At 41.9% G+C, this 22064-nt stretch overlaps 1 protein-coding gene across 5 annotated transcripts in view; it reads left to right on the top strand.

Moving 5' to 3' along the window:
• Window positions 1-22064, top strand: part of lrp4 (low density lipoprotein receptor-related protein 4) — a 402640-nt gene that overhangs the window by 231614 nt on the left and 148962 nt on the right. For all 5 annotated transcript variants that reach the window (XM_043705467.2, XM_043705466.2, XM_043705468.2 and 2 more), the window contains exon 3: window positions 16277-16393. In XM_043705467.2, coding sequence (XP_043561402.2) covers window positions 16277-16393 — 117 coding nt within the window. The remainder of the gene's footprint in view (window positions 1-16276; window positions 16394-22064) is intronic.

Genomic DNA, 22064 nt, shown 5'->3' with positions numbered 1-22064 from the left:
ACATTGATCTGGAAGAATAAATGTGTGACATAAAAGCTGATTGTTTCTCATATCATGTTATTTATTTAAAAATATTTAGAAGTATAAAGTCAGGGCGTTATTGTGACATCTATATCCCCTGACATTCAAACGTCATTGAAATTCTCGAGTCATTGTGCTGTGTGTTTGCCTTCAGTGCAGAATCAATGTAAAATTAAATTAGATCCAGCAGGATTTCTTCTGTCTAAGGAGTTCTTCATGAAAACCTTGGTGATTTGTAATGGTGCTTGTGGATACAGAGCTGCCTGCTGATGCAAAGAGACTGTGAAAGATTCTCACTGGGTCCCCCATGAAGAAAGGCATTCACTGAAAGTGGTTTGGGTATTTTTGAGAACAGTATGTTACTATCCTCTACCACCGCAGGATGGGAATAATCTCTCAAAATGAAATCCAATTCTAGTCAGGTACAAAATTTAAGCTTTATTTTGTGACTAGGGTAAGCTGTATTTCTATTGACGAAGCATGCTCTGGTAAACTTGGACACAGATCTCTATAATCCAATTGTGTTGTTAGGCGAGGGCAGAGCGCACAATTGAAAATGCCCAATTAAAACAGAAGGAATTGAAGGAAATGTGAAATGTGCATTGCATCCACTTCTGCACCCTCACCGAGACGTCAAGATGTGGAGGTGCCAGTGTTGGATTGGGGTGGACAAGGTCAGAAGTCACATGACACCAGGTTATAGTCCAACAGGTTTATTTGAAATCACAAGCTTTCGGAGCGCTAACCCTTTGGCAGGTGCACGTCACCTGATGAAGGAGCAGCCCTCTGAAAGCTTGTGATTTCAAATAAACCTGTTGGACTATAACCTGGTGTCATGTGACTTCTGACCTAGACATCAAAAGCATTAGATGTATAACTGTAGATCTTATAGTTGTAAATCTCAGGTGTGGGTTCCTGATAGTCAATAACTGTGAGACTTCCTGCTGAATGTCTTTGTCAACTGCAAAATTTGTTTGATCAATGAATATTTCCCAGAAATTCAGAACTTACCATACGGGATAGTTTGTGTGTAACAGTTTTTACTTGACTGCAAAAGTTATAAAGTAACAGTTTCCTGAAAAGTCTTGGGGAAATATTAAGTTGTCACCATCATAGGTGTATGGGGTTCTCTTCAGTTCCTACATTTGTCTTTGTTTTTGTATGACACTGTTCATGAGCTTTTCCAGCCTAATTCTGTGTTAATTTGATTGCTGTGTTAACAATCAATTTTAACTAAATTTAATCTGTTTTCAGTGCAATTAATTTTGTGGCAAATCTGCTCAAGGGGTAAAATACAGGGCTTGTATTGGGGTTATGTAGCTTTGTACCTTTTTGACCATCAAAATTAATCTCCTTACTTAGATTTTTAAAAATTCCTCAAATATATGTTGTAATCACACCAGTTTCTTATTGCTGATTACACAATAATTATGTATATATTGAACGAATTTACAAATTTGACATGGGGAAATGCTGGCGTAATAGTAAGACTATAGAGTCAGAGAACTGTACAGCATGGAAGCAGACTCTTTGGTCCAACTTGTCCATACTGACCAGCAATCCTAAATAATTTGCTAGCATTTAGTCCACATCCCTCTAAACCTCTCCTATTCATATACCTGTCTAGATGCCAATAGACTTGTAATCCAGATGTCCAGGCCAATTATCTGGGAGCTAGGGAAATGTAAATGAATAAAGCTGGAATATGAAGCTAGTTTCGGTGAGGGTGACCATGACAAAGATTGTAGATTGGCAGGAAGTCTCATTTGGTTCACTAATGCCCCTTTAAGCAGGGAAATCTGCTGCCCTTACCCAGAGCCAGAGCCAGATGCAGGTTGACTCTTAAATGCATCCTCCAGAAATGGTCAGGCAAGCCAGTCAGCACAAGGGCAATTAGGAATCAAGTTGGCAACAAATACAGGCCTTGCCATCAACACCCAGGTCCCACGAAAGAATAATATAATACATAACATGTGTGAAGCCAAGGGATGGATATCAAGTTTCCTGTTGTGACACGTCTCCAAGAGTTTTGTTGGGTGGAAGTCTGAGAAATGTGCAGGTGTCAGTGTTGTAGAATTCCATGTAGTGTTGCCATTTTCTTTGGATACGGTGACTGCCAGTAAATTGAATCTTAACCAGCCAAGCTTCCCACCAGAAGACCGGAGTGAATTATCCTGCCAGTCAGACAAAAGAGCCATTGCAGGAGAAAAGCGACAGGACACAAAACAGCTTGTCAGCTTACATGTTCATCCTTTTGCTCGGGTTTAAGTCATATGGTTCAATCTCAGTTTGACTGGCCTCAAAAGCTCAGTCAATTCCCAGTGATTCAGTAAACTGGAACAGTTACAACGATGACATTAATGTGCAAAGGTGCGAAATTCAATACGTCATAAACTCATTGTGCATGCGTTATCCTCACCCGGAGCCTTGACATTCGCAGGTTAACGCTTTCATTTGTATATCTTCGGTCATCTTCAAATGACTGTACGATTCTGGGATTTAGAGTCTGGTACTGCTTACAGTCCAGGATAATCCTGATCAATGTTGCCATTGGTGTTGTGAGGCTACAGAGTTATCTGAGGCAGGTCTTCAATCTGAGTGAAGGCACAATTCCTACCTCCAGCTGATTAAGGTTCCCTGGAGTGAACACAGGGTTTCCATGATTGCCTGGCAATGCAAATGTCGTATCATTCCCATGACGATTCAGGAAAGCCTGCCATCTGAAAAGATCCTGCCTCCATGTTGCCTTCTCAATGACAGTCACATCCCAAGAGCATGAAAATAGGAAGATTCCTGAGTGATCTGTGTTTCTTGCCAGCACCTGTTTACCATCCGTAATGTAGAATTTCAAAAGGACGAAGCCAGTCTGATGGAATGTTTAGATGTGTGGGGCAGACCACACTTAGTGCAGAGAATGCCAAGTGATTAGTTTTGGTGGGAGGAATGTGAAATGCAATATAAGTAATGGGGACAACTCTAAAGAGAGTGTAGGAGCAGCATGTGATTCCAGACCCACAGCAATGTGGTTGACTCTTAACTGCCCCGGTCCATTAGAGATGGGCAATAAATGCTGGCTAAGCCAGTGATGCCCTTGTCCTGTGAATGAATAAAATAGAAGAAAGAGGCAGAAATTTGCAGATTAGTGCTTCTTTTCTCCACTTGTGGGGTAGACTGGGCCAGCATTTACTGCCTGTCCCCTATTTGGCAAACTGCATTCTTGGCTGACTGCAGTCCATGTGCTGTAGGTTGACCCATATTGCCCTTGGAGGGAATTTCGGGATTTTGATGCAGAGGCAGTGAAGGAACATTAATATATTTCCAAGTCAGGATGGTGAGTAGCTTTGAGAGGAACCTATAGGGGGTGGTGTTCTCATGCATCTGCTGCCCTTGACCTTCTAGATGGATGTGTTCGTGGGTTTGGAAGGTGCTGTCTGAGGATCTTCGGTGAATTTCTGCAGTGCATCTTGTAGATAGTACACAGTGCTACCACTGAGTGTCGGTGGAGAGGGAGTGGATGCTTGTGGATGTGGAGCCAATCTAGTGAGCTGCTTTGGCCTGGATGGTGTCAAGCTTCTTGAGTGTTGTTGGAGCTGCACCCATCCAGGCAAATGGGGGGTATTCCATCAGATGCCTGACCTGTGCCTTGTAGATAGTGGAGAAAGTGAGGACTGCAGATGCTGGAGATTACAGCTGAAAATGTGTTGCTGGAAAAGCGCAGCAGGTCAGGCAGCATCCAAGAAACAGGAGAATCGACGTTTCGGGCATAAGCTTATGCCCGAAACGTCGATTCTCCTGTTCCTTGGATGCTGCCTGACCTGCTGCGCTTTTCCAGCAACACATTTTCAGCCTTGTAGATAGTGGTCAAACTTTGGGTGATCAGGAAGTGAGTTACTGCAGTATTCCTCGCTTCTTAATAATGAGTTTGTAGTGTGATTTGATGTCTTTTTTTTCTCTCCTACACAACCTAGTTCTGTAGGTATCCATTTAGCAATTCCAATATGGCATAAGCTATGAGGATGAATAACATGAAAGGCCCAGCAGCAAGAACAATAGCATTGTGATTTTAAAATAGCATAGCTTCACTTTGATGAATGAGACTGACATTTTGTATCTTATTTATGCCTCCGAGAACACATTTTGGGAACACCAGCAGATACCGCCTACAATGTTCTAACCAATATTCTCAATAGTAAGGGAACACATTTCCTGTGCTCTAATGATTGAATGTCTCACCAAAAGTGGCAGTTTGTTTTTTACGGCAACATATAACAGGGATTTGAGTGGGTGACTGCCTCATGAAGAGCTGAACCATCAGGGAGAGTTCACCAGACTTCTTGATATAAGAGCCAAAAGGTGACTTTGTACCCAGAACATGTTTTCATAAACTTATCCTTTCTTTTTAGGTATGTCACGTGCACAAATATTTGTGAGAGACAATTTACATTGGCATTTGCTTGAGGTGAATGTTATGTTAATGTATAAATATGATTGTCAGAAGTTCGGTACAGTTAACAGATAGCACCATTGTCCCACCTCACTGGGTTAGCACTCGAGAAATACAGCCCCTCTACTCTCAGAGTGAACTCAGAGTTAAAGATTTTAAAGAAAGGATACTAAATTCCCCTAATTTACTGGAGAGTGAGACTCAAGTTGATGGAAAACATGAACCAGGTCTCTGGACTAAAAAAGAATTGCTACTCATTATAAATAATTAGACTCTTGCTATAGGTAAACAGTTATAAACTGTCAGTGTATCACACTACAAATTAAAGCTCTAATCCCCTTATAAATTCCCCCGATACAAACACACATATCCACACATAAACAGACAGCATTAAATAGGTCATGGACAGAGTTAAATGATGAGGCCGTTCACTGGCTCATGCAGGTTGCTGAGATGATTCTTATGCTGGTCAACGCATTCTGTCATCTTTCTCTGGATGCTTCCACTGGTTTGTAAGAGGCACAGGTTGCCTGCTTCACTTGTAAAAGATCTCTGACTTATCAGTCAAAAGACACAGCTTTCAACAACTGCAGCTAAGATGAGCTAGTTTTCTGCAGGGTGGCACAGTGACTCAGTGGCTAGCACTGCTACCTCATAGTGCCAGGGACCAGGGTTCAATTCCAACCTTGGGTGACTGTCTGTGTGGAGTTTGTACATTCTCCCTGTGTCTGCGTGGGTTTCCTCTGGGTACTGTGGTCTCCTCCCACAATCCAAAGATGTGCAGGTCAGGTGAATTGGCCAAGCTAAATTGCCACAGTGTTAGGTGCATTAGATTAGGTTAGATTCTCTACAGTGTGGAAACAGGCCCTTTGGCCCAACAAGTCCACACCGCTCCTCCAAAGAGAAACCCACCCAAACCCATTCCCTTACTCTATATTTACCCCTGACTAATGCATCTAAAACTGTGGGCAATTTAGCATGGCCAATTCACCTGACCTGCACATCTTTGGATTGTGGGAGGAAACTGGAGCACCTGGAAGAAATCCACGCAGACACAGGGAGAATGTACAAACTCCACACAGACAGGCGGAGGACCCAGGACCCTGGTGCTGTGAGGCAGTAGTGCTAACCACTGAGCCACTGTGTCAGGGGTAGATTATAGGGTAGGGGAATGGGTCTAGTTGGGTTGCACTTTGGAGGGTTGGTGTGGACTTGTTGGGCTAAAGGGCTTGTTTCTGTACTGTAGGGAATCTAATCTAAAAGTGGGTTCTGACTGCAGAGAACAGAAAGACAGCTGTTGCATTGATGGAGATCAACATTCTTCTCTGTTTTGTATTTCCAGCCCCAAGCTGTTCAGTTATCTGAAAGCCAGTCGCAGGCACAAGGCTTTCATCAGCAATATTTGATTACTAGTCCAGAGACAATGTTGTTGCCAACCAGCTGCATGTGTACACAGAACACCTTTGCACCAATTTGTCCATTTCAACTGAACCACAGTGGCTCAGTGGTTAACGCAAGGAATCTGGGTTCGATTCCAGCCTCGGGTGATTGTCTGTGTGGAGTTTGCACATTCTCCCTGCGTGGGTTTCCTCCAGGTGCTCCAGTTTCCTCCCACAGTCCAAAGATGTGCAGGTTAGATGAATTGGCCATGCTAAATTGTCCCATAGTGTTCAGGGATGTGTTGGTTAGGTACATTAGTTAGGGGTAAATGTAGAGTAATAGGGTACGGGAAAGGGTTTGAGTGGGACACTGTTTAGATGGTTGGTGTGGACTTGTTGGGCTGAAGGGCCTGTTTCCACACTAGAGATTCTATGATTCTAATTACTACTTGTCAACCAGCTAATTAACCAATGCTTGCCATAAATGCGAGGTTACTTGCCTGTCAAAATATGTAGCAATCCTTTCAAACACTGATTTAAAAACTGTTCTTCCCTGTTTCATTCCACAATTTTCAAAAACACAAAAATAAAGAGACACTGTCTTTACAACATTTAGATTCAAAGCATATAGAAGGGTCCATTCCTATCGGTCTGAATATAATTCCTCTGCTGTCATATTTAGTGTTTTCTCCCTTGATACTTTTTCAGATGCTGGATTGTAGAACATAAAGTGTGAAAAGTTAATAGAATGCAACAAAATTGCAGGAAACATATGTTCCTTTTCAAAATTAGGCTCTTAAAGTTACTATTACATCCAAAAAATGTGCGGACATTTGGCAAAGCTTCATTAGAACAGCAGAACAATTAATTAGTTCAGAAGTATTTAAAGAGCTGTCCATTGTGCCCACCAGGCCGATAATATTGACCTACTGTACTGTAAAGGCTTCCTAAATGAATGAGTAATTCTTTCATTGTGAAGAGGGTTCAGTCTAGGCAGTGCTATTAAATGTTAGTGTTTATGCCTTGAATAATTCCCAGCTCAAAGGTCACGACTGCACGTTTCCTCATCATTTCCTCTGTGACAGCATTGAAGTGTGCACCTTTGACACTGCAGCAGCAATTTTATGTCCCCCTTAAAAATGAGCCGCATTGTTCAAAGAATATGAGAAGACATGAACTCAATTTATGGGTCTCTGTCAGGGATTCTGCTGCCTTCGTTGTAACATTTCTGAATGGAAAAAAGAAACTGATAAGCTTCATGTCTCTATTCTCATTGTCATTGTTCTGTCAACAAAAGATGATGGACACACCACAAACAGATCCATTTCAGATGGGATGACTTCATATGCTGCTGAGGCAGGAGGTGAAACTTGGAGAGACAGGTTCGACCACAAGTACCATGTGTAAAGCTATCAAGTGTTATTGTGGGTGGTTTTTAGAATTGGCATCTGTTACCAGGCATTATAGGCACTGGTTGTGGTGGTCGTGCACACCAACCCACAGGAAGTGTCACCATTTTCCTGTCAGATGTTGATTCCTGGATGTGATCATCAATGTCTCAGGCCTTCACATCACACTTGAAAGCACAAAGTGGAGCTTTAGGATGTCCTACTGATCATGTGATTCCAGCTACCTCCTGTACAGAAAGTTCTTTGAGATGCAACCGTCTGCCATCCTCTAGGTTGCTCAAGCCAATGAAGCCTCTTCGGTTTGAATGCTAACAAATGTGGGTGATCTGCCTTTGAGCAGACGTACATGTTTGACTTCTCTCTTGCCAGGATAAAGACACAATGTGCTGCTGACAGTGAAGATGAAAATGATAAGATTTTTCTGTGACAGCCCTGAGTCATCTGTGTTTCACTGTCAGTCAAGGGCTGTTGTGTAGTGGTAGTGCCCCAACCTTTGTGCTAGAAGGTCCAGATTGATAAATGCTAGCCTAGCCAGTGATGCCAACATCCCATGAACATTTTCTTTTAAAAACTCACTCCTACTCCAGAGTTGGATCATAATCATCTGAGCAGGTTGATTTACAATACCTATAATAAGGTGCTGGTAACAAAGGTTGTAATAACCCATCAGCTTGGTACAGTTCTGATTTGTGACTCTCACTCGGGCATTTGACACTGTCAGCAGAGGCTGGATTCGACCGAAGTTTCTCTGTTTTATCTGCTGTTATGAACCCCTCAAAATATTTCAAGAAGATATCACAGACCCTAAACTTTTCTTATTTTAAAGGCAGAGGTGCAGTGGATATTCCGGGAGTGATGCAGCTGGTCAAACTACTCAGCTTTAAGCAAAACAGAATTTATTTAAACACTGCAGTCGGAACATGAGAATAGAAAACAGAATTTAGAATAACTGAACTATTTGAAAACTCAGGAGACAGTGAGGTCTGCAGACGCTGGAGATCAGAGTTGAGAGTATGTTGCTGGAATATCACAGAAGGTCAGGCAGCATCCGAGGAGCAGGAAAATCGACATTTCGGACCGGAATCCTTCATCAGGAAACCTCAAGCAGCTCGATACTGCAACTTAACGAAGGAGCTCTTTCAATTCCTGCAACATCCCATAAACACACCTCTAGGCAAAAGATAAATTCAAACATGGGTTCTTACAGGCGTGAGATATTTCAGAGAAAGAAGCCAGTCAAGAATCATCTGCTGAAGCATGGATCCATTTTCCCACTGCAGGTTCTGTGCCTGCTACTAGCAGCTTCTCTGCTAAAACTAAAACCAAACTCAAAAAAACCTGAACTGGGAGAATTGGCCACTCTCTTACCATTGTTAAACTAGGCTCTTTCCTAGATATTTCAGCACCACTTCCTTTACATCCTCTCATTATAAAAAACCAAGGACAAAATAACCTTGTTCAAGTGACAGCATCGTCACACTGCTTCTTCCATAACAACCTACACTATACTTTGGAGGGTGTGAGATCATCAAACCCACATTGATGGAAGGTGCCACCAACAGTGCTAATAAGCAGCAGCTGCTCAGAAATAACCTGCTCAGTGACGCCCAGTTTGGATTCCGCCAGGGTCACTCAGCTCCTGACCTCATCAGAGCCTGAATTCAAACACCGACAATAGAGCTGAATTCCAGAGGGGAGGTGTTAATGTCAAAACACTATGGCAGGCAGTGGCTGTGATAGGGCCTGGATCAGATGATGGCTAACCAGAGCCCAGTGAGTCGAGACACCATTCCCTGGTACAGAACTCAGGCAAAAACTCCCAGGGCATGCTCTCAGGACTAACCATGAGATGGAATGGATGGGGGCAGAGCAGTCAAGAACTTTTAGAGACTGGCACATAGCACAGGGGCTGGGGTGAGCCTGGACAGTGTTATTTTCATTTGGTTTCGGTAAGCTTCCATTCTCGTTTTCTAAGCTTGTTGACCATGACATTTTGATCGTGTCACAAGCCTTTTCAGCTGAGTTAACATTCTCTTTTAAAAGGGTGGGACTGGAGGATACAACTTCAGAGTACAGCCAAGTCATTTAGGATTAGGATGAGGAGGAATTTCTTCATTGAGGGTGGTGAATTTTTGGAAATCTCTATCCGAAAACACCAAGGGAGGCTCAGTCATTGAATCTGTTCAAGCCAGAGATTGATGGATTTCTACGTGTTAAAGATATCCAGGGATAATGAGGAAAATCGACAGTGAGCTAAAAGGTTAGTTATGTTCTAATTGAATGGTGGGACCAGCACAATGGGCTCCTCCCCTGAGCTTCCAGTCACTTGCCACATCAGCACACCACCTTGTTCCCATGCCAACCTCTCTCTCTTGGGCTTGCTGCTGTGCTTCAGTGAAATTCAGCGCAAGCCGGAAGAACTTTGTCTTTTGCTGGAAACCCTGCAGCCTCTCGGACTCAACGTCGAGCTCACCAACTTGACAGCCTGATTCCATCCTTCCATGTTTGTTACCCAACGCCCACACCCTGGTCCTGTCATGACATGGAATGCATGACAACGTAAACTCTACAACTTTAATAACTTCATGGATTTAGAATAACTTCATTATTTGAAAACTCAACCGACTCAATACTGCAACTTAGCGAAGGAGCTGTTCCAATTCCTGCAACCTCCCTTGGCAAAAAGGTAAATTCAAACATGGGTTCTTACAAGCACGAGGGATTTCAGAGAGAGAGGCCAGTCAAGAATCATCTGCTGAAGCATGGAACCCTTTTTGCACTATAGGTTCTGTGCCTGCTATCAGCAGCTTTCTGCTAAAACTAAAACCAAACTCGAAAAAACCTGAAGTGGGAGAATTGGTCACTCCCCTGCTATTGTTAAACTAGGCTCTTTCCCAGATATTTTAGCACTACTGTCTTTACAACCTCTCTTTTAAAAAAAAACCAAGAACAAAATAACCTTGTTCACAAGACAGCATCATCACACTGCTTCTTTCATAACTTCACGAATAGAAGCAGCAATAATTCTTTGTGGATTAAACGGTTTCTTGAGATGAAAGGGACAGGAGAGGCTGCTATAAAGGAATTGAAAGCAACATGCAAACTACCTGTCTCTAGGAAGAAGCAACATAAACAAGCTGTTTCCTGGGAGAGGGGAGATAACTTTGCTTCTGCAAGCAGACATCATTTTGTCACAAGACAACAGATTATGAAGCAATGTGCTGAAGTAAAGGGGTTAATTGCAGGAAAAGCTGTGCTTTAAAGAAACAGCCATCCCCAAATGTAACAGAGGAGCTACTTCTGATAAGAGGACAAGCTGCAGGTTTGAGATCTCCAAAATGTAATCAATGTTGGGGATGAAAGAATGTTTTGAATCATCAATAATGTCACACCACTAACTCAAAAGAGAGCAAATTGGACAAGAATCCAACTTTGGAACAATTCAACAGCAGAATTTCAAAGAACAACACTGCATAAGGATTGAACCCTGGGCACTTCCGGAGACAGACACTGGTGGTGGAATCTGGCCATGTCCCACCATTGATCAGATAATGGCCACATTGGTTTTTGAGGCTTAACTTGCTCATTTGTGGGGTCATTACATGCAATAACGTTTAAATCGTTGCCTCAGTACTTGATTGCCTGTGAGATTTCTTCATAAGAAGCCAAATTAAAGGTAACTTATTGTGATTTACCTCCAACAGTTGCATTTAGCTCAGTCAACCCACTCTCATGCTTATTATCTCATCACAGAGGGTGCTTTCAGCACAGCCCAACCATTCTCTCCACCTCTCAGCTTCTCTTCTGTCCTACTATCAATACTAACAATCTCCTCGCCTGCATACCCCTTTTATATCTCTTTCTCTCTCTCTGGGCTCGGTCTCCATCTATTCCTTCAACTCTCCCTCCACTCCCAAGACCCACCCTCACCTTCCGCATAAATAGCCACTTTTTTCGAGCGGTTATCAGTTCTGTTAACTCAAAGCATTAACTTTGTTGTTACAATCTGCAGAGGTTTTCTTGCACTGACCTTTCAATGCTAATTGGTATAGAATTTGCTGCTGCTCTTAAAAGGAATTTTCTGTGTGTGCGAGTGCGCGCACGTGTGTGTATGATGTTTGTGGGTAATCTGTGTGCGTGTATGTGTATAGCAGTCAAGCTTAAACACAGAAAGGTAAGTGGGCATTTTTTGGCATGATTTACCATTGACCAATTCATTCTGACTGTAATCGGAAGCTCTGAGCCAGTCAGCATTTCAAGTTGATGACCTTTTGTTAGGAGTCTGATGAAAGGTCATAAACCTGGAATGTTAACCCTGTTCCTGGTGCATTACCAAGACAGATAGTATCAGTCTTGAATATAAAACATCTATTGAACCTTTAGCTGAACTCATTCGATAACATTATATGAAGTAATGTCCAAAAGTTTACTGTTTGAATAAATAGAATAAGATTGTACCTTTGATTAGATGCAATAAGTTGGAAAGGGGGTTGTTTAAGATCAGTTTACACAGGAATGTAATCCATTGACTTATTCATGGCTCCAAACATCTACATGGTTAGACTATGTCTAAAATGAATAGGGCAGTTGTATCAAACCCAAATCTAAAGTGTGGTTCCATTTTCAGCTTATTTTGAGTTTTCTGTTTGGACAGTTATGGTTCCATGCATTCTACAATGTTTGTGACACTGATAAACATTTAGGTTTATTTTGACAGGCAAACTCCAAACACCCATGAGAAATGTATAGCATATGTAGCCAATGATCAACAGCTACTTAACTGTTCAATTCAGCATCGCTGCCCAATCTACCTGTTTACACTAATGGAAATTTGTAGCTTTTCTGTAGATTTGCCTGAGGTGAATTTCATCGAAAATTTGGATGGTCTAATGTGAATATTGTTGTATTTGTGTAATGCCCCAGTGTGAAGTAGCTGCAATACAGTCTCGTACACTTGGTCTGGAGTTCAATTTGTTGTTGGTGTGTATATAGTGGACAGAGGAAGTTGCAGAGTTAGTTTTTTCTTCAAAGTGTATGCAGTTTGGTATTAGACTCATAGAATCCTACAGCACGGAGACAGACCTGTCTGGCCCAAACTGGTCCATGCCAACTAAACTGCCCGTCCATGTTAATCCCATTTCCCTGCACTTGGCCCATTTCCTTCTCATCCTTTCCTATCCATGCATTTGTCCAAATACTTATTAAATGTTGTTGATGTCCCTGCCTCAACTACTACTGCTGGCAGCTCATTCCATATGCATACCATCCTTTCTGTAAAAACCTTTCCCCTGAGGTTCCCTTTTAGCCTTTCCCCTCTAACCTTAAACTGATGCCCTCTAGTCCTCGATTCCCCAACCCTGGGAAAAAGACTGAGAGCATTCATCCTATCCATGCCTCCCATGATCTTAGACACTTCTGTAAGATCCCCCTCAGTCTCCTACGCTCTAAAGAAAATAGTCCTAGCTTGTCCTTCTGAACAAGCTAAGTCCTTCTGCACCTTCTGAATGATCATTATAAAATATTTCTAGATTCCTGCTTGTTCTCCTGCTAAAACAGCAATGTGATGAAGGTGAAATAACTGCAATGAGGCAGTTATCCCATCACCGAGTCACCCTTGAATTGCGTGTGCACAGTATGCTGGCTGTGACCACTCAGCTCAGTGAGTCCCTGAAGTGAGGAGATTCTGAACCCCTTGTTTATATCTGTCAGCCAGGGCTCCCTGATTGGCCCAGGTTAACAACCCCAACCAAGGATCTCGTAGTCAATAATATCCAGCTGATTCTGATCACTACAGAAGGTATTTCAGATGGAAAGATAAGATTTTGAAGGATGTTCCCGATTACTGAGAGTCCAGACCCAAGGCTCATAGTCTAAGGATGATGGGTAGGCCATTTCTGTCAGAGATGAGGAAAAAATTCTTTACTTAAAAGAGAGATGAGCCTGTGGAATTTTGTGTCGTACAACTTGGTTGAAGCCAAAGCATTTGTTTAGAAGAAGGAGTTAGATATAGTTCTTAGGGCGAAAGGTATCAGAGCGTATGGGGAGATAGCAGGACAGGGGACTGAGTTGGGTGATCAGCCACAATCATACTGAATGGCAGAACAGGCTCAAAGGGCTGAAACCTACTCCAGCCAAGGTCCCAGTAAAACAATTGGGAGCAGATTAACATGATGCTGTTAACATGTAGACATTGCTGCACAGTAGCTTCTGTGCTCATAGTTGTTAAGCTGGGTTCAAAACTATACTGCCGATATGGTGTGTATGTGGGTGTGTGTATGAGTGATGATGTGCGTACTACAAAGAATATATATTAACAAATGGAATGTGACATTGAAAATAAGAAATAAAGTGACAGTTGTCAGACACAGTGTACACTGTGCTATACAAATGGATTTGCTCACAGTATATCTAATATCTCAGACTGGTTTGTGAGAAATCATGAATGTATTTTATCCATTATGGATACTCCTGTACTTTCAGACTGTAACACTTATAAATATTGCCTCAGTGGTCACTGTTGCCAAGATAATTTCAGTTCAGAATGAATGCAAGATCTTGAATTTCTAGACCATGAATAGAGAAATCACTGATAAACAGAAGTTTCCTTATTACAATAGCCTCCCCCCACAAAAAAGACACAACTTTTGACCAGCTAGTTAGAGCTCCAAGCTCATTGCTATGTCATTTTGTCAAATTGATGTTGTTAAACCTGCTTACAATCAGATAAAGAAACCTATTGAAACATTTGTCTGTCTTATTTATTACTGGTTATGGCCTACATGCATCTTGTGTGCCACAAGGTGCATCCTAAGAGAGTCAACGATTGTACGATACAACGGTAAACTCTTAAGATCTTCCAGACCACTTAAGACTTTGTTATTTTTCCATTTCTTAACACATTTATCAAACACTTGGAACAAAGTCGTTTGTGTCATCAGTTCCAATGCTTCCCATCCTCATGAGAAACGTTTACCATTCTGAAAGTTTAACTCAACGAGAGCAGCAAGCGAAGGTTTGTGGGCCAAAAATCTCACCAAAAATCAACAATTATTTTATTCTCCCCTTTGCCAAAGCATTCTATGGAAAAGAGGTCACAGTGGGAGCAACAAAGGCATCGAGCTGATAAAGTCCGATTGATGTAGGATGCCGCAGGGCCCAGTGGGGGTTTGAAGATCTGTATCTTTCTCAGTTCTGGGAAGAAACTGTTTTTATTTTTTTTGAGGTGTCTTATTTATCTGCCGTGGGCTATTCATGATTGAGTGTGCAGATGGAAGCTGAGCAATATACCTTCAGGCCCTGTACTCCTGTTGCTATGGAAATTCTGTAGTCTTTTATTTAAACCTGGATCCCTTCATCATGCTACCCAGTTCATTGAATGAAAGACTTGAATTAACTCAATGAGGTATTCATTAACCCTGAGAGTTACTTCCTGTGCCAGGATCAAGTGTTCACTGCCTTTTCTGTTAGCTGGAAGCATGACATTTCATGCTATAGTCTGCTTCATTTGAGATGCTGGAATGTTGCAATGTTTTGGAAAGCTGTCGAGTCAAGTAAAAAATGACTAGCTTGTGAAAATTGATGGCAATGGAAACTATTGTATTTTAACAGCTAAGGTAGCTGTGAATGATGCAAGTGTTAGTTAAAACATTACAATTGCACAAGAGGTGCAGAACTTATTCTGCATTGGACAAGTATTATGCTTTAACATTTCTGAATTGTTTAATGGCTCAAAGATTTGGAAGTAATTTAGGTTGTCAGCTTCCGAATGTACCACTCTTTCAACCGTGTACACAAGCTACATTGGTTAATGTTGCGTTTGTGAAACTTACAAACACATCTGTTAAAAGGAGGCACTGAAGTAGAATTTCATCGACGTTATGTTGATTTTACCAGCACCATATGTCCAGAATTGGCCAAACCTGTTGAAAAGATTGAGGCATTTCAAACACTTGCTCTGAGACAGAGTGTTGTGATCTTCTGCATTGCTTCAAAACGTATTAGGGCGAGAGCCAGTCAGATCCCCAGAGTGAATTAGGAACGCGAATAATCTCTAGCCTTTTGTAGTCGTTTGACAAACTCTGCAAATTAAGCTGACTTTGTTTTAATTTACAAAAGTATCCAGAGACACTCTTTAACTGTTTTATTTAACCTATTAAAACTTAATTTGCAAAAATGTGTACAGCAATGAAATTATTAAATTATTCCATTGATTATTTCAAAATAATTAAGTATTTACTATTACATACCTCGCGGGTGTTAGTCTCAAATTCTGAGAAAAACTGTCTTTTTTTGTGAGAAACCCATTTTCAGGTTTGTTTAAAATTGCACCATTTTACCACTGAAGTGTATTTTTAGAAAACAGAGGGAGGGTCATGACTATGTTCTGAAATTCTTCCCAGTTATGTTTGTGATTACTCAAATAAATTTGAGTAGATATCAAGACATGGTTTCATTTTGGGAGATCCTTGCGATTTGTATCCAGATTGTTGATTGAGTAGTCAAAGCAGAAGTTCAATCCTATTAGATCTGATGATAGTGGTGTACTGTATTCCACAATTTATAACACTATACAGAGGCATTTATGTTCACATTGAGATTGCTGCCATGATCTCCCCACACTGATTATTTTGGGGAGGTGGGGGGCTAAGGGTGGAAAAAATAATTTTTAAGGCCCAAGAGTGAATTGTGGAATAAGCTCTCTTAAAAATTGCCACCCGAAAGTTATCTTCTCAATTTGTGTTAGAAAACTAAGAGGTGCAATGATTAAAAGATGAGTTTTTAACCATCTGTCTGTTGAGTATGTGTCTTAACATCTGGAGTAGGAGTTTATGAATCTTGTCTTCATTGTATAAACTGTACTACATATTCTTGAAGTCTTGCTGAAAGTTTGTTTTTTTAATGAGGAATCTGTACTGTCTGGCCTGCAGAGAAAGTATATTTGAAAGATAAGCTCTGTCTCACAGAACAAAACGGTAAGATGACCATATTTTAAATTCACTGTCCATTCACCATTTCTTTTCCAGTGCTACCGACTTGCTCCCCTTTGGAATTCCATTGTGACAATGGCAAATGCATTCGGCGTTCCTGGGTCTGTGATGGTGACAATGATTGCGGGGATGATTCCGATGAGCAGGATTGTCGTAAGTGTGCATTCATTATGGCCTTCCCTTAACTGAAGTTCTAAATTTGTTGTTGCATATTACTTGTTCCATTTTTTCTGCTCATTTATTCACAAACAGTGGTGAGACTCCACCAGCTAATGAGGTCTTCATGATGCTGTCGAGGTCAAATTAGCACTAGGGTTTGAAGTTTTTGGATCAGGTTGGCCCAGATGGCAATGTTCTTGTCCACAAGTCGCCCGATTGTGGATCGAAGGCCAAAACAATAACATAATAATTGCTGAAAAGAGGGGCATGTTGCCATAATTTGTTGTCTTTCACTCATCAAGGGCAAATACGAAAGTGAAAGATTTCCAGCAATCACAACAGTTTACACATTGGGAGTACAGGATGCTAATCGGTTGGCAAATCAATTTTGATTGGCTGAGGCATTGCCATAGAGGAAGCACCATTGGCTTCTGGGTAAAGACCATGGACCTCCCTATGAGCCTTTTGATGCAGAATGTTTGACCATGCGAATGACTGCATGTTGCTTCCAATAAGCCTGAACAAGCAGTATTATGCGCATGAATGATCTTTGTAAATTGGTTATTATTGCAACAATCAGGATTATTCAAATTGCAGAATCACGTTTTGGTTGAGATTCTGCACAGGCTGGTTCAATACAGTCTGTACTCTGCTTATTTTGAACGGCTGGAGGAACATGATGTTTGGATTATGTAGTTGATTTATTGAGTAGTTTGGCCTACTGGGCATTGTAATGACATTGAGATTCACACAGGATGTGCTCAGTTGTGAAAGGCCCATACCACTGACGCCATGACATCACCGTGTGAAGTGGCTTGCTTAGTCTGGTTGAATTTTTCAGGCATTTTGCCTTCCCAGGGTAACTTGAGATAGATCAGTCACTTCTCAGGTCCAGACTTGCTGGTCTCTAAACAATTTGTGATCTGATCTGAATAGACACTGTCCCGCAGAATAACTTTAATGCGTTCTATATCCATGTCAAGCTTGCAAGATGATCTAATGACTTATGTATAAAATTGCTGATAAGGCCAGTTTTAGCGTGTGGAGCTATTTGAATTCCAGGGTGTATATTGACCAGTAACTGGGGGAGAAAATATGAGAGGATCTAGTCAAAGATTTCTCAGCTAGCATGTTGAGTTAGACTGCTGTATTGTGAGAGTGATTTGCTGTGTGGAATGAAACATATGTAGATGTGTGGAGAACCTTACAGATTCTGAGATCACGAGTGTATCATCCAAGCACTTTGTGGTGGGGGTGGGGTAGGGCTCATTCCATTAAAAACACGTTCCTCTTGGAAAATGTCAGTAAGTGGCGAAGATCTCACGGCTCAGTCATTTAGTTTGGGTGCACTGGGTGTATCGCTAAAGTTGAATGCGACTGGCAAGTTGCTTCATTCACAGGTTCAACAAATAAAGTTTCAGAAGATGATGGCACATTGGTATTGTGACATGGCGCCACCGCCAATGATGTCCTTGAACAGCACATCAAAGAATGGACGCACAATGTGTTATCAACATAGAGGCAAGGCAGTGCTATCAGGAAGTAGTCCAAGGATAAGATTGAGGGGCATGGACAGGAAGCAGCTGTTCCACTGTGTTAATAGTCAGCAATGAGGGACATCATTTTAGGGTGAAGGACAGGAGGTTTAGAAGGGATTTGAGGAAAAATGTTTTCAGCTAGAGAATCTAGACTATTATCTGCAAGGAGAATGTAGACAAGAAACCTCATTACTTTTTAAAGAGGATGTGGATGAGCATTTGAAATGTCACAACATTCAAGGTTATGGGCCAATGCTGAAAGTGGGATTAGTGTCAACCGGTGATGGGTTTTTTTTAGTACAGACATGATGGCTGAAGGGCCTCTTCTGTACTGCTTGCCTCTATGGTGGAATATGTGAAAATGCAGGATTCTTCATCTTGGAAAACTCAGAACTGGCTGCAGGGATTTACTGTTTGGTCAATTCATGCTGTGCGGAACCATTGATAAGAAAAACATACCAAAGAAATGTGGATGTTTTGAAGATGGAAACACACAAATATTGCTCGAAAAACTCAGCAAGTCTGGGTCATCTGTGGAGAGAAAGCAGAGTTAACATATCAGGTCCAGTCACCCTGCTTCAGAACTGAAACGTTAACGTGAAATGTTTATTTGTGTTCCAGTCATTGATAAGTTTAGATAAATGGAGCATGTCTTTAGAGTTGGCAGCCCACGTATGGATCTCGAATTTACCTCATGGCCTACCTTCATATTTGTTGCAAGGCAGCTCGTTCCTATCAGGAGAAAGTGAGGACTGCAGATGCAGGAGGTCAGAGTTGAATGTGGTGCTGGAAAAGCACAGCTGGTCAGGCAGCCTCTGATGAAGGGCTTATGCCCGAAACAGCGGTTTTCCTGCTCCTCGGGTGTTGCCTGACCGGCTGTGCTTTTCTAGCACCAGACTCTTTGGAAATCATTCCTGTCACACAAGTCCAGCAATAGTTTTGTAATCTTTCTTTTGAGAAAGACTGTCATTCTTGGAACAAATCCAACAGATATAAATTTGGAATCGTGATGAAGGATGACTTGCAATTTCTCAACTTAGTCACAGTTGTGGCCCTGCTGATATAATATAACCTGAGCTGGAATGTGGTAAGGGAGGGGAGTATTTCAGTGCTGTCTGCACTTTAGCCTGTTGCGATAATTCAGATGAAACGAATATCGCCCAACAAAAAGTAACTGATTCCTCAATTCATTGCTGTTTGCAGAATCTTTCTGTGTATCGATGGTTTTCATGCTTGCTTTTATCGCAAGTATTTACACTTAAGTATGAAATAGTTTGATGTGTTTCTGGTGATGTGTATATAGAGAAACCCACTAAGCACCAGAGGATGAAAGAGATGGGGGTTGTGAGTGGAAGACAAATCCGATCGTCTACCAAAAAAAGCTAGAAGGATATCCAGGATTAAAGAACTTTGAAGAGTCGAAGCTAGATATTAGCATATAGGGGTGTATATAAAGATTGGCAATCCTATCGGGTTATTAATCAATGTGGGTAGTCACTGACCGTTGAGTGTCACTTTGTTTCTGCCTTTATAACTCTCTATTGTGGGTCAAGTCCTACTCCAGAACTTTAGCATCTAGTGTATTTTTTATTCACTGGTGGGTCATGAGCATTACTGCCTGTGTCAGCATTTATTATACGTGGCTGCAGCCACACTGCACAGTGCTAGTTTCTAAAATAATCTACCGTGTGGTAGAGTGGTAATGCGGCATGTTAGTGATCCACTGCAATGCTCCATAAAGCAAGGGCTTACATTCGTTGGTAAATTACCAATTGTGGTAATCTCGGATATTTTGGGTGGAGTCCAGATGCTGTCTGTGAAATAGAGATCAAAGTGCAAATCCTGTGTGCTTCCTTGTGGTTAGGAAGATCAAAGCAATTCCTTGGAAGCAGGTAGCCTGAGAATCCTATTGAGTATGGGATACCTTGTTGCTTCAGGGGCGTTTAGTGGAAAATTTAAAACAACGCAAAAGAAGTTGAAAATCAGAGGCTGTGTATTTCACCAGCACCAGCAGGCCCGCGTCCCTCACCCCCCTTCCCACCACAGTACACATACATGCACACACACATTCTGTCACGCGCACACTCTCTCTCACGCGCTCACTTTCTCTCACAAGCATACAGACACTTTCACATGCACACACTCTCACACGCACACACATTCTCTCATGCACACATACACCGCTCATACTGTCTCTTACATGCACCCACCATCTCTTACACGTACACACAGTCTCTCTCATACGCACACACTCTCTCTCACATGCCCATACACTGTCACGCACACACACATTCTCTCACGCGCACACACTCTCTGTCACACGCACACACACACTTCTCATACTGTCTCTTACACGCACACACTCTCACTCTCTCACGTGCACACACCCTCGCTTACATGCACACACATACTCTCACACTCTCTCTTATACGTGCACATACATGCACACACCCCACCCCCCACACACATTGTATATTTGTAAACACCAAGTTTCTATTTAAGTTAAAATATTGGGACAGCATGTGCCTCCATTTTGATCCACCCCTTGTTCTGTGAGTGTTAAGTGTCACCGTCCTCTGGTCATTCACACAACACCAAACCGCCTTCCGTTTGTTTGTCTGTCTTCACAGTTGTGTGATATTAAAGGAGTTAAAAATCACATGACACCAGGTTGTAGTCCAACAGGTTTATTTGAAAATACAAGCTTTTGGAGTGCTGCTCCTTTGTCAGGTAGCTACCTGATGAAGGAGCAGCACTCTGAAATCTAGTGCTTCCAAATAAACCCGTTGGACTATAACCTGGTGTTGTGTGATTTTTAACTTTGTCTACCCGAGTCCAACACCAGCACCTCCACATCGAGATTAAAGGAGAATAGGAAATAAATACTTAAAATGCGATTCAATACATCTGAAGACCCAGATCTGATCTGCTTGGAAAAAAATAAGAGGCTCAGTGTCGGAAACGATTTGCTGAAGATATGATTTTCTAGCACTTGTCAGAGTGGGAAACTGAGGTAGGCGGGCACTTGGAATTGTTGTGCCAATCGGCTCACCCAATTTCCCAGTTTCACTCCACCCTAGAGTACCTTCGGGGTAATATGGCTTTTTGCACACCTGCAGCAGGTAGCTATTATCACATACCAACTCTCTCAGGCATCCACACACACCCTCCCTCTCTCACACAAGCCCATTGTCTCTCTCACACACACACACACACACATAAAACAACGCATCCACACACATGGCGCATCAGCAACGATTGGGAGAAAATGTGCCTCCATTTTGGGTGGCTTCCCCTTCCTGTATCTACCAGGGCAGCCTCAGAGTACTTTCCATATGGAAAGCCAACGATTGGTCCTCAAGCCTGACACCCCACCCCAGGCTTTGGCCATGAATTGGACAATTTGGGGAAACTCCCAGGAAGTGACTGTAGCCCCCACATTGTGGCTTTCTAACAATCAGAGTTCAGAAACCTGCCGAAAGTGTCTGTCCAGGAAGTTCAGTTGAGCCAATAACTGACTGAGTTCATGCAGCTTTTTTCTTATGTGTATACTCTTGGTCTTGAGACAATCTGAGTTCAGTTTGTTATTATCCTGTCGTGTAGTGCACATAGATTAAAGTGTGTGTATATTATTAGTATTCAGAGGAGAGACAAATTTCAGGTGTTTGACAAAGTGAGAGTAATTTTAATATTTCGGCAGCAAATGATTTCTTGGTTTCATTTGAAAACCCTTGTTTCCCAGTGGAAGAAAATGTTTCCTTTTTCTTGTTTCTTTTTATCTCTTGTGATGTTTTCTCCTAACAATTCCAAGTGCCCGCCTACCTCAGTTTCCCACTCTGATGGGTGAGACTTCGAATTTGGTTGGTTTTCTGGTCTGTTAAACCTTGGATCCATGTCTATGTTGCTATTTTGTGATATGTCAAATATTTCACAACAGTGACTGGTACAGCTAAATCACAGGCAATACTGAGGCTGTGGTGTTTGGAATAGAGCCAGGTACACTCTAGTCCATATTTGCCCTTTCCTTTTGCTGTCAATGATCTTCCCAGGCTCTGGGAAAGGAAATTGAAAAGAATAGCAAAACACCTTCATTTTCCATTAATGTGGATAACAGAATTGCATTTGGT

This window comes from Chiloscyllium plagiosum, unplaced genomic scaffold (genome assembly GCF_037043375.1).
Source record: "Chiloscyllium plagiosum isolate Xiang-an unplaced genomic scaffold, Cpla_swu_hap1 HiC_scaffold_18, whole genome shotgun sequence".
Lineage (NCBI taxonomy): Eukaryota > Metazoa > Chordata > Chondrichthyes > Orectolobiformes > Hemiscylliidae > Chiloscyllium > Chiloscyllium plagiosum.
The sequence above is the reverse complement of the archived record's forward strand: the minus strand, read 5'-3'. Positions and strand labels throughout refer to the sequence as shown.